The sequence below is a fragment of the Psittacula echo genome (assembly GCF_963264785.1).
Source record: "Psittacula echo genome assembly, chromosome: 3".
NCBI classification, from domain to species: Eukaryota; Metazoa; Chordata; class Aves; order Psittaciformes; family Psittacidae; genus Psittacula; species Psittacula echo.
In genome coordinates, this window is record NC_137736.1 from 27,121,641 (window position 1) to 27,134,464 (window position 12,824).

Consider the following 12,824-nt stretch of genomic DNA (forward strand, 5'->3'; position numbering starts at 1 on the left):
ATTCCTCAGCAGCAGTTCATTTCAATATGCTACAGTCTCCTCCTGTTTTTGGAAGGAGAAACTGCTGCAGTGTCTGTGCAATACCAGCCAGCGAGCAAGCAATCTGTGGTCTTTATTTACAGAAGAGATGGTGCTGGCTTTGGGGGGGGTGGTTGTTCTGTATGGGTTTTCTCTTTGTTTTCTTTCCCCATTGGGGAATGTAGGGAAGAGAACACATTCTTCTTATATTGTTCCTGGTATTTTTCCCCATAGATGAGTGGTAGAAGTTGGTGGATTTCTTCTTTTCTCTGTATAAGAAGAAAAGAAAATATTTGCTTTTGTAGTCTCTATATGGTATTGTTGTATAGTTTTGGATTTTTTTCTATAAAAAATAATTGATATTTTAAAGTTATAAGTAAAGTCTCAAAATCCTTCATAAAGGATGAGAAATTCTTGAACTTCTGATCAGTTCCAACAATGAGCTACTATAAAACACCCACTTATTCCTCCTTTCTTCCATTATCTCAACAGCTTTCCCCTTTTAAACATGACTTCTTAATTTAAAGTTGAAATCTTAGAATCCAAAGAAGAGTGTGTGTGTGTTGCTCACAAACCTTTTTTGAAATTTAATGTGGATTAGTTAGTATTTCACTTGGTTTTCTTTATTTTTGCTTCTGATTTTAAAATCAGTCAAGGAAAAAATATGAATATTTGTTAAGGTGTCACCTGTGTTTTTAATGTTCCATGCATGCCTCTTCACTCTTAGCTTTCTTCTACATAGATTCTTGTTACAAAAAAAAAAAAGCTTAAGTTCCTTTTCTATTCTTGTACTAAAAATTGGAAAAGAGATGTTTATCTCCATGGCAGATGGAACGATCACTTCTCCTGCATCTGTGTGTGGGAGTGTTTAATTTATACTGAAATTTAGTGTCCAATTAGTTCTGTTGCTTGGTATTTACACAATGGCTATGGTGATGGCCAATCTTGGTAATTCTTTCTGATAGACGTTTTTCGGAGCTTCTTTTAATATAAAAATACACCTTCCTCACTTCTGTTTTTAAGTACTGGGGCAAGGAAGGGGGGAATTGCTGGACCATGGATTCCCTGAGTTATCCCTCCTCTGTGTGAGCAAAACGCCCCATACAAGAAGTAAGGTACAACAAACTCTCTGGGGTTGCATGAAGGTGTATAGATTTGAGACAGCAGATGGTGGTGGAGGCTGGGATCAGGCATCTTTTTTAGCAACTCCCAAATTTTGCTGTGCTCTCCAGTGGCAGGACTCTGCCTTCAACCCCTTCTCCATCACCTTATTTCATTAATGTGCTAGTTTCTAAGTGTGCATGCAAGTGCTCACCTCCTCACCAGGGACCGTCAAACTGTTGTCTTACAGACAGTACTGATAAAACTGTGTAACAAGTGCAATTTCATTGTCCAGTTGCTCCAGCTACTCCGGTGTGTGAGGTACCCGGCTCTGCAATGACAGGAACAGTAGTGCAACTGAGCTGTAAGGAGACAGAGGGGTCTCCTCCATCTGAGTACCAGTGGTACAAGAACGGTGTTGCCTTACTGGAAAAGACAGGAACAGGCAATGCTAGAGCAGCAAACATAACTTACACCATGAATAAGAAGTCTGGCACTCTGGTAAGTGTAATAACCAACTCTGTCATAGCCAGCTATCAAGACCAAATTTACTGTTTAATACAATGACACACAGGAGTCTTAACCCAGAAATGCACAAGGTCTTTGTTGGAGATCAATGTCATGCTGAAATATGTGCTAACAAATGTAGAAAGTGGTTTCTGCCTCTGACTAATGACAAGCCATAGACATAGAGTGATACAGACAAATTGGGTGAGTTGCAAGGCTGCAGTAATGAAAAATGAGCAGAATATAGAAAATATATATACAAATTTCACCTTGCCAGTTAGCTACCTAGTGCCAGGTGAGAATGATCTCTCAGTATGTCAGCAGAGTTCTACTGGCAGTAGCACCTTAAAATCTGGAATAGCAACATCATGAACTTCAGTGGGAGTGAAGCACTAAGGGTGAACCTGATCCTCCCCTACAGTGGACCTAAGGTCTTCATTCTTGCAGTCCCTGCATTTGCCTTCTAAGACTTGAGTGACATGGCTAGAGTACTTGCCAGTGAAAAGTATTTGATAAATAGTGCAGTTAAGCATTTCTCCTTTGGAAGAAGAGAGAAGGTGCCATTCGGGGGCAGGGCGAAGGGATGACAGAAATGGACAGGGACAGACGCATTTCCCACAGGAAGTTCATGAGTCACATTTTTGTAGTACATGATAATCATTTGTTTGTTAAAATGAACAAAACATTCTGATTTCAGGGATTCTGAAATTAGAGTGTCTAAGAAAACGCACTTGATTGGAAACTACTGATTCACTGAAAAAGAACCTCCTCGTAGATCTACTCCATCGAGTTAAAACATTCATCAAGAAGTCCCTCTTAGACCAGAAGCTGAAGGACAGGCAGTGTGACGAGGGAGCTGAATTATGACACTTTGTTTAAACAAACAAACAATCCTCTGTTGACGTGTCAAAATTCCTACCCCACAGGAAAGTCTGTTTTTTATTTTTTCTCTTCTCCATTCTGATAATGGTTTTGGACTCTTTCTTAACAGCTCTTTAACACAGTTACGAAGAATGACACTGGAGAGTATTTCTGTGAAGCCTCCAATGGGATTGGATTATCTCAGAAATGCTCAGTGAAGCGAATGCAAGTTGGTAAGTGCCAAACAAAATAAGGGAGGAAACCAGTCTTGCAATAGGAATTATTCTATTGCGTGGTGCAACTGAGAAGCTAAGAATTACATCTTTTTGTTTGATTATGGCATCTGGGGGGAGGAATAATAATATGAATTCCTTCTATGTAGATGCTGTGGCTACTTAAAGCATTCCTTTCCTACAGCACAAACATATCTCACTGCATTTCACAGAAAAGCAGCTAATTAAGTACTTAAAAATTATTGCAATAACCAGCCTTTGCAATAACCTTGCTAAACACTGAACTTCAGAACAGCAGTACCCATGTGAAAGTCTTAATAATTCAGATTGCTTTTGTGGAAGGAGCAGAGGATGCTGTGCCAGTCCACTGGGTTATTTTCTTTATGAAAAGCCTCCCTTTTCAAATGCATTCATGTGACAAAGTATCTTACTGTAACAGATCAGACATTTAACTGAATGACTCATTTATACCTGCCAGAGGAACACTGAAGAAGTCAGTGTAGCTTAAAAAACAAACAAACAAATAAACCCCTCCCCCCAAACCCCATGTTGCCTATTTCTTTTCTATGTGCACAGCATAGCAGGTGAAGTAAGACATTGGTTAGCTAATGAAGAATTTAGCAAGGGCTGGAGAGGCAAAGTTGATAGTCTATAATAACCCAAAACGTGACTGTTTTGGCAAAATATAAAACTAGTCTTGCAGATGGGATAGGAAAGCAGATAGTAACAAATTCTAACAAATACTGCACAGAATTTCATGTCCAAGTATTCCATGAAGCAATTATCCAGTGCTTTCTTAGAACTTAGCTGAAAGTCACTGTATCATGGCTTTTAATGCATTTCTGGTCAATTATCCTGGTCAAATGTCCCATAGGCTACCTAGATAAAATCCCTCTGCTGTGGAAATAAAAGTCCTAAATTGCTGTCAACCAATGCCCAAATATTGATAACTTCAGGGATAAAATTCCCAACCAAATATTAATGTATGCTTGAAGTCACAATCTGAATTGGTAATAGGACATACAACAAAAACCTGTGAAAATATTTCTGCCAGTTTACGCTTCTTTCTCCTAAAACAGATGATTGCCTGAACCTCTTGGAGATTATATCAGCAAATGGGCACGAGTCATCCCTTTCAAAATAAAAATGTCTAGGTGTTCTGGTAGCCCAGTGTTGAGTTCAACTTTGGACACAGAATCATAGAATAGTTACATCTGGGCTAAAGTATTTGTTGGCCTTTATTGTACTGAATTTTAAAAGCCTTGCTGTCTAAAAATAAAAAAGCACTGAATTTTAAATAACTGGCCTGAAGGGTTCTTCAGGATTGGGACTTGCAATCAGCTGTTTCAGTTATTTTAGGCAAGCTAACGATAGGAAAATGCTTGTTTTAAGACTTTTAAAGATTTCAAGTTATTTTCCCCTAGAGACATAATACTTGAATGCTTATTTGGGATAGGTTTAATAAGGGGTATGTATCCCTTGAAGCCTCGTAGTAATTCCCTAATTTTGACCTGAACTAAGCAGTTGAAGTATTTCTGTCACTCCTGTCAATGTGGCTGTGATACTGTAGTGCTTTTGGACTGCTTATCTATATTCAAGTGTTACCAGTTGACTTACACAGCTTGGGCCAAAGACCTCCAATAGCTACAAATGGTGCCTGTATTAATTAGGGGGAAAACAAATACAGCCAGTGGAAACTTTTACAACTTACAACATTGGACTTCTGTCTTGTAATTACAGATGACCTCAATGTAAGTGGTATCATCACTGCAGTAGTATTTGTGGCTCTGGTAATGGCATCGTGTGGCCTTGGGGTATTTTATGCCCAGAAAAAAGGCTACTTTACAAGTAAGTAAAATCACTCTTATGTCAAAAAAAAAAACCCTGTACTTCTGTGGGCAGTAATGCATTCTCCTATTCATGAAGGCTCTAACTCCATGGTACTGAAAAGCATTACAACAGTGACTCTATTGGTGACGACATTTTTTCTTCTGCCAACTTCTACTGTAAAAGATACTTAAAGAATGATATGGAGACGTTTGTGCAGTTGCATAAGGTACCACAGAGCAATCTAGGGAGAGCAAGGAGCCGAACCCTAGGTCCTGGAGCCTCTCTGCTCTAGATTTGGGAGGGGCTGGCAGAGGCAACATAAAAGCAAGCCGTCGAAGTTCACTTTCACACTAAAAGGTGTGAGTGGCCGAGTTCCGACGGAGGGGAAACTAAGTTCACTGGCTCCCTCTTCTGGCTCGTGGTGAAAGTGCAGGTGGAGAGTTTGCTTTTAAAGCTTACTGTTAAAAGCTCGACACTAAGCTCGATACCCTCTCCTTAGGGTTTACCTTCGTGCAGAAGGGATGCCAAATGTCGGGGTCTGAGAAGGTCCGCTGCCTGAAAGTAACAAGCTAACGGAGCTGTTGTTAGAGTTCATGTTCACCTGGAGGTTTATTTACCTTTGAAAGCAATCTAATCTTTTTCTGTTTAAACTCACACCAGAAGAGACACTTGGTTCACAAACTCCTAGAAACTGAAGAGCTGAATAAGCTCAGGATAACTATTTCAAAGGACCAGGGAAACTGCTCTTGTGCTAACTGTTTTTCTGTTTTTCTTTTTCAGAGGAAAGCTCTTCTCAGTAAGTATCCTGATGCAAGGTAGTACACAAATCACTGCAAACTTCACATACATTTCTGATTTAGTAATCCAGGATGATTGTTTAAGGACTTTCTCACATGACTCTTGTAGAGTGGCCTTTTTGAACACTGAAATAAACCTCTGATCATACACACCAGCTGGTTCCCTTATTAGAACCAGTGTGTTGGTCATAAAACAAATAAAGCATTATTACTGTGATCAGTGTGCTTTTGTGGCTTTTTCCAGTTACAGTTTAAACCCCTAACTCAGCTACAGGTATGTGTCTCCTCTTCAAATTAATCTGAACTTCCCCCCGATTAAGTTTAAACTCATTACTTCAAAATACTCTGTTATTTATACCAGTCATGAACTAGACAAAAAGCATTTCTGGAAGACCTTAAAAGACAGGCTAGGGAAGGTAACTTGACAGTGGTTTATGAGTCACTGGCAGCTACCTAAAAGCATTCAATGGATTTGTTCATAAATAAGAGTCTCAAAGGGTTAAAACTAACACTAGAAAAGTCACTATTTAACCTGTGTTCCTTTCCTGCTCTATTAACAGGAAGAAGACCAACTATCAATCTACAAGTGAAAAGGCAAGTATTTTGCGTTTAGTGTGTTTGCTTTAGATGTCTTCAAAATTTACTCATCTCTGATGAGTTTGCACATATGCCCCTGCCCTTGACAAGCTGTACACACCACCAATACATGAAGACACCTTCTGTTTGCATTTATAGCTTCCTATTTTTTAATCTCTCCCTGTTCTATTTGCTTCTTTTATTCTTTTTCTTTCAAATGTTCTGGATTATTTTCCAGCTATCAGATAAACTAAAGAGTAACAAACACCCTTACACTATTTGGCAGTATCACCTCTAAGCTGCCCACTTAATGATGCTATTTCTTGTGAAAACTTCCACTCTGCCTTGCTTTTGTCCATTCAGTTAACCAAGGAAATTAACCTGGAGTCCAAATCAGCAGTGAAGGAAAGGTTTGGCCTTAGTTCCTCTAAGGCTTGACTGAGTATGGAAGCTAAACTTAATGCTTCCCCCCACATACACACCTTTCTCATTGAGAGAAACTCAATTGAGAGAAACTGCACATTAATTGCTCCAGCTTTTCAGGTTGGTGCAAGAATAGAGCTCCAAATAAAAAACTTCAACTGGAGCAACTTAATTTTATTATCTGTAATTTAAGGTTACATTAATAACCTTAAAAGCTCCTTGAACAACACCCATTTCTTTACCCAAAACAGAACATACGAAACAGCATAAGCTTATTCCTTCACCTAATATATATGTAAGAAACTTCCTGAGGCCAGCTGCCTGGTTGCTCTGAGTGAGAGGAGTAAACTTTGAAGAGCCATGGTATCTGTATTAATGCAGCACTTAGGAATCAGATGCTCAACAGAGCTGTTTAATACTCGTAGTTTTTAATAAGTTACTTCTGTGTAGCAGTGCATTGTGTAGACTTCCCTTTCACGTTAACTAACAGTGCTTTGGGCATGCTTCTTTTCAAACTTGATGCCTTAGTTTCGCCTGAAATGTACACTCAATGTTAATCTAGTTAAAATCCTTGAACTATTACTTATGTTAACTTGTTTGCTTCATTTAGGATTTCAAGCATACCAAGTCCTTTGTTATTTAGAAGATTTCTGCCTCTATGAGGGACATCAAATGACTACTTGTTATACAAAAGTATCAAAGGGATCTTTTGACCTCTACTCTGTAAATAGTTTCCATGTACTACATGCTGAAAATACAAACTGCCAACGTTTAGATCCAGTCAATGTAATTGTGATTGCTTTTCAGGAGCTAAAAGAAACCTCAAACTGCACAAGCCCCCCACTCTCAATACCATCAAACCCCCTTAACTTAAAGATAGAATTAAATTGAATATACAAGTCAACTTGTGTGAAGACTTCTTGAGCAACCTGCTCTAATGGAAGGGGGGTAGAAATAGGTGATCAATAAGGTCTCTTCCCTGCCAAACCATTCTAAGATTCTCATTTTGTATATGTATACATGCAGCAATATTGGATTCCTTCTTACAGCTTGGAACAATCTACTCAAGTAACTTTCACTGGTGATCTTGCTACCACTACTTCCACTACCTATGTCTCCATCATTGTCAAGGGCTCAAACTCTCTTGCAATTCTGATGACTTAATACCTTGATGTTGTATTAGGTTTGCCAAAGCCATCTATAAGAGTGTAAGTAGCTGTTGCAGACTTTAAACTCACTATCCTGACAGAATAAAGCATCCTGTAATTCAGTCTGAACCAGTGGTTCATTAATACAAAATGCCTATAGCTTCTCTTCCACAAAGCAGTCTCTCACTTTCTCCGTAGACTGCATACGTAATTTCATTCAATCATTCAATCATGCCAGTATAACTCAGGCTGTAGTATCTGGATCCTGGTTGTTGAAGCGTCACAAATAAATAGTTGCTCTGAACCTGAGGTGTTTGTGTCAATAGTTAAATTACTAAAATTTAAATCTTACAACCTCATTAACAGGTGTCAGCTGCTTCTGTAAGAATAACACTTCACCTGTAAAATTAGTAGATTTTGTGCTACATTTTTGGCTCTGCAGGTCCATTCCATTTAGGGTTCATGAGATTTTTTTCTGCAGAAGCTTTTTGTATGTGATCAACTCAGAAAAACAAGTAGTTCCTTCTTGATGTGTCATTAACAATGTTAGAATTTCTCAGCACTACAACATAGTTTTGCAGTTAATACTAAGAAATACTACTCAGCTGCCTCGGTCACCTGAAGATCATAGCTAACTACGCTTACAATACAGTTAAGAAATTATTCACGCTTCTGAAATCAAACTGCAACACTGCATTTATTAAGTTACAACTGGTGCTATGTTCAGCAACTCCACTGATGTATGCTGCTGTTTGGCGTGCAACCTGCAGAGATCACTTTGGAGTATCCTCAAAGTTGGGCTCTAGAGGACGAAAGGGAGAGAGAAGTCATATTAGCCTCTTTTCAGTCCAGCCTTGAATAGCACAATTCATTTGTTATTTAAAGAAAGCTAAACATTAAGTTGGCAAGCTAAAGCAAGCTCTTGTACACTGCAGACTTGTACACCACCACTTAATTTGCATCAGAGTATCACTGGATGTGGGCAGCACTGAAGAATAAACTATGCTGGCGACAGGTCTTTTCCATCTTAAAGGAGTTATGCATAAAGTTTAAGACAGACATGCACCTTACTGACATTTCTGCCTAAACAGCTTTAGCATCACCTGGGGAAGGGGAGAAGGCACAGAGAAGATGAAGTCATCAACCAGAACTTATTGCACTTAACACTAATATTTCCAGCATAGCTCTGGTGTAAGAACAAGTAATCAAGCTGCTTTTTTCCTTGATTAGTGTCTTACAGCTGGTTAACAGAATGGAGCACACAATTCCAGTTCCGCTCAGCAAAAGATACTCTCCACATATAAACACTGATGAAGGAGGTTTTGATGTCAAAGGTACAAACTCAGAAGAGTTAGGGCTTTTGACAGGTGGGCTATTAACACCTGTTATCCTTGCTACAAGGAGTCTGAGAGATAAGGCTCATTTAGAGTAATCTTCACTAAGACAAAAAATTATGTTTCTACACATTAGGCACTTAATTTTGAAAACTTGTTGGAATTCAGTTAAGGATAGGCAACAGTGGTAAAAGAACAATCTCCCCCCCTCATTTGTCACAAAAAATTTGTTTACTTACAAAGAAATACTAATGTACTGTTTCACATAGTACATAAAAATAGAGCTGAACATAAAGAAACTGCATCCCTAAAACTTAGGAAAATAAATGCCATAGATCCTGCTTTACAGATGCTCTGGTTTATTTGCACCAGTAACAATCTGACACTAAATCTTTTTTTAATCTAACTGAAATACCACAGAAACAAAGAATATTTTTAGATGTGTTCCTAGTCTGTATCAGTTTCTAGTTAGTCTGCCTATGGTGGCTTGACCTTGGCTAGCTGCGAGGTACATACCCATCCTTGTGCTCTCTTGCTCTTTCCTCTACCTCCCTCTCCAGGCGAGTTACAAATAAAGGTAGTGTTTTTCACCCCTTTAAATACTCTGTTGTCACAGAGGTGGCACTAGCATCACTGACTAGCTCAGCTGCAAATTGCAGTGGGTCCATTTTGAAGCCAAATGAAACTGGCTATGTCTGATGTGAGGACACACACCTCCTGACAGAGGTCACCCTGCAGGCTCCTGCTACCAAAACCTTGCCACATAAACCAAATACACTGGCACATTCAGAACATTGCTGAATCCCAGCTACTTACAGCTTACTAGAAAGACAGCTAAAGCCAGGTTTTGTGGGGGTAAACTAAAACCTTTTGTGAACAATGAAGACTCTGAGCTGTACCTACATAAGCAAGTAAAAGAAAAAGAACAACAGAAATGTAGTTGCCTTTATGTCCTGAGGCAGACAGAGTCTGTGCAGTTTCTCTGTATTCTTGATAAACAACTGTCACAAGCATTCTTCTTGTCATAATCAATTGGGGTAATACGGAAACATGCTAACACAAACTTAAGGCAGTTAAACAGAAGCTGTACCCAAATAACCGAAGAAAAAGGTTTAATGTAATTTAGTCACAAAGTAGTCAAAGTTAAGTTCTGAGTTCGTTTTCTGAAATCACTGACCTTATGGACAAGCTTACAAAATCTACAAATTGCACTTTGGATGACATGGAAAACTAGTTTTGAAATTAGTTTGATGACATCTTTGGAAGGATGAGAAGAAGAAACAAACAAACAAAAAGCCACACCAAAAGGCCCCAAAACAATAGGACATGGGATATTTCTTCAGGGTCTTTGAAGGGTAATTTAAGATAGCCGGATCTGACAGTAAGTTTTGGTAAGCATCAGGATAAGTAAGTCCACACCACTACTGGAAAAGACAAATAATCAAAAAAAGGAGCCAGACGGAATCAGATGTGAAGTCTGCAAAAGTAAGGAGATTAACCAAGGGCATCTTACATGAAACTGACAGATCAAATAAAAACTAAATGGGAATTACTTAAAACCAGTCAGTGAACATGCCCTTACTTTCAATCAGAAATTAAGTAAGATTGTTGACTCACCCTCGAATTTAAATTCTGGAAACTTGGTTAGATCTCCCCCACCATATGCCCGTTGAAGTCTAGCAAGGGATTCATTCATCTCTTTCTGAAATTCAGGGCCTGCATCAACAGGCCCTCCAGCTTGCCTACAAAAAAAACCAAAAACCAAACCAACCATTGAAAGTTCTGATTAACACTTCAGTCCTGGAGTTTCATGTGGAAGCTCTAAATTTTCATGGCCATTTATGAATTTAGAACCTTTCTGACAACCAACTAAAGCAAGCCATTTAAAGTATTTCCAAAAGTCAAGATATGAGACACCTTTGGTCTTCCACAGGAACAAGGTTCTTGGAATAAAGTACAGGCTTTCTATTATCAGTGATGAAAATCCAAGTGACTGAGGTAGCCTTTTGAGACATAAAGCTACACAGAGTATCCAGGCTTTCAGAATTCTTAGTTTCAGTTGTTCCAGGTGGGATTTCCTAACAAAATTGTCATCTGTACCTCTGCTGTTTCTGTATTAGTGATCTTGGCTAGTAAAGCTTAACTGTTCTTGCAAAGAGAACATGTGTTGAGTACTAAACAAGCAAAGACCCAAGAGACAACGCAGGGCACCTTGCATTCATGTAGAATCAGACAGGAATTCCTTGGGATACAAAGGTAAAACAATTAAAATAGGAACTTTTTAGGTTACCAGTGCTCAGCTAAGCCATCACACTTGTGATTGGTAAAGCCACCAAAAATACATCTCCATAAGCAGGCTAGTTTGTAGGTATGGAAACTAATAGACCTAAGAAACAATAGAACTAAGAAATGGCTGCTTTCCTTCCCAAGAATAAATTACACAGAATTGCTAGAGCTTTAATTTCCTATTAAGTAGTTCATTCAAGCACTACAAGAATCTAAGATTCCATTTGAATTAACTGCTTAATAACTTGAGATGCTTAATAAATCAGCTGCACGGTTCCATTAATTCCCAGTTGCTTTTGGAGACTTATTTCCATTCCGCCTCTGGAAACAGGACTGAAGAACAGCCGCTTTCCCCCACCAAAAAAAAAGGGGTGGTGGTGTTCATATTTTTTCCTATTTACAGAGCACATATGCGGGTAAAAATTACCATACTGGTATGTTCATGTAGCGTGTACTGAATGCTCTAACTCCCCATGAAGGCTGACATCAGGTTTACCTTTTTTTTTTTTTTCCCTAATGGGGAAAAAATGGACTTTGTCTGTTAGGTAAGCAAGAACAAACCTTCTTATTTGTGACACTACCATCAACTGTTTCAAGAAAGAACACCTTCACAGACTAACCGACAAACCTAGCACATTTCAGCATTTGTCAAAAACATTATTCCCCCTTTTGCCATCAGCCTCAAAATAATTTCCTGTACTTACTTGCTCTTTGTATTGTATTCTCTGATCTTGTCCAAGAAGAGCTTCTGAACTGGATCAAGCTCTTTTGCCTTATTAAAGACGACAGCAGAAAGCCCTATATTTCTGCGCATGTGAGTGGAGACAGCGGAGCGAAAAATGGACGAGAGTCGCAAAATCTGGTTCAAAATCATGATGACACCAGTGTTTCAGCTAAAAACCAGAAACCCAATACAGGAACACAGAATTAGCTCTTTCCGCAATGTGCAAAAAAAAAACATATTTAGTTATAGATGAGCTTTAAACCATAACCACTTAAAGCAGGCAGCAGTCTGAGGAGGAAACTCGAGCAGCGGCTGAACCCGAGGAGCACGGATCACGACCGCTTTGCCCGCACCCCCAGAGAGACAAACACAGCATGTCAGGTTTTGCCTCACTTAAAGGAGAAGTAATAACTTCAACCCAGCCCAACCCAGCAGCGGTGGCGGCCCCACCGCTCCCCGTGTGGGGATCTCTGGACCACCCGCCCCGGGAGCCCCCAGCCGACGACGGGGCCGGGAATCGCCGTTACCCTCAGGGCCCGAATGCCCCAAAGCACAAGGCAACGGCGGCGGACGAGGAGCCACCCCCCAAGCACGCACCGGCACCGCGGGGCGAAGGGTTCGGCGCTCGGCAGCACCGCACCGGCCCAGCTCCAGTCACCTTGGGACAGGAGTCACCACAGCCACCGCCGCCCCGCCTCTCCGCGCAGTGCATGTCGGGAAGCCGGCCCAGCCCGCCGCCACACCACCGACCCCCGCGCCCTTGCACACGGGGTACCCGGACAGAAGGGGGCGGCGAGAACCCCACCAGACGGTCCCGCGCCGCGGCCAGCCAGAGTACGGGGAGAGTGAGCACGGAAACTCCCCATACGCACCGTTACCGTCGGAAGCCGGCGATGAGCTTCCGGGTGAGGAGAAGCGGTTCGGAGTAACAGCTACCAGCAGCCCCGCGCCCACACGCGGATTGGCGGCCTGCGGGGGCCGACGGG

General features: G+C 40.5%; 2 protein-coding genes across 6 annotated transcripts in view; one reads left to right on the forward strand and one right to left on the reverse strand.

The window, feature by feature from the left end:
• JAM2 (junctional adhesion molecule 2) overlaps positions 1-7,119 on the forward strand; it is a gene marked incomplete at its 5' end in the record, with an annotated part of 34,576 nt that extends 27,457 nt beyond the window's left edge. For both annotated transcript variants that reach the window (XM_080613756.1, XM_080613757.1), the window contains 5 exons: positions 1,415-1,620; positions 2,618-2,720; positions 4,461-4,572; positions 5,908-5,941; positions 6,957-7,119. In XM_080613756.1, coding sequence (XP_080469882.1) covers positions 1,415-1,620; positions 2,618-2,720; positions 4,461-4,572; positions 5,908-5,941; positions 6,957-6,989 — 488 coding nt within the window. In that variant the 3' untranslated portion in view covers positions 6,990-7,119. The remainder of the gene's footprint in view (positions 1-1,414; positions 1,621-2,617; positions 2,721-4,460; positions 4,573-5,907; positions 5,942-6,956) is intronic.
• Positions 7,120-8,164: 1,045 nt separating this feature from the next.
• On the reverse strand, positions 8,165-12,824 carry ATP5PF (ATP synthase peripheral stalk subunit F6). 4 transcript variants are annotated; one of them, XM_080614062.1, is made up of 4 exons: positions 12,711-12,824; positions 11,819-12,007; positions 10,446-10,570; positions 8,165-8,296 (listed from the first exon to the last, which is right to left on the reverse strand). In XM_080614062.1, exons 2-4 carry the CDS (start codon positions 11,986-11,988, stop codon positions 8,268-8,270), a joined length of 324 nt encoding a protein of 107 aa, XP_080470188.1. In that variant the 5' UTR covers positions 11,989-12,007; positions 12,711-12,824; the 3' UTR covers positions 8,165-8,267. The 4 variants fall into 4 exon arrangements, with proteins under 4 accessions (XP_080470188.1, XP_080470189.1, XP_080470187.1 ...); XM_080614063.1 differs by lacking the exon at positions 12,711-12,824 and adding an exon at positions 12,614-12,700; XM_080614061.1 differs by lacking the exon at positions 12,711-12,824 and adding an exon at positions 12,497-12,635.

Excerpts from the sequence above, each read along its gene's own strand:
- ATP5PF (XM_080614062.1), bottom strand. The coding sequence starts at position 11,988 with ATGATTTTGAACCAGATTTTGCGACTCTCGTCCATTTTTCGCTCCGCT. Across the intron at positions 10,571-11,818 it reads GAATACAATACAAAGAGCAA|GCAAGCTGGAGGGCCTGTTG; the intron begins GTAAGTACAGGA and ends TTTTTTTTGTAG. Across the intron at positions 8,297-10,445 it reads TCCAGAATTTAAATTCGAGG|AGCCCAACTTTGAGGATACT; the intron begins GTGAGTCAACAA and ends TTCGTCCTCTAG.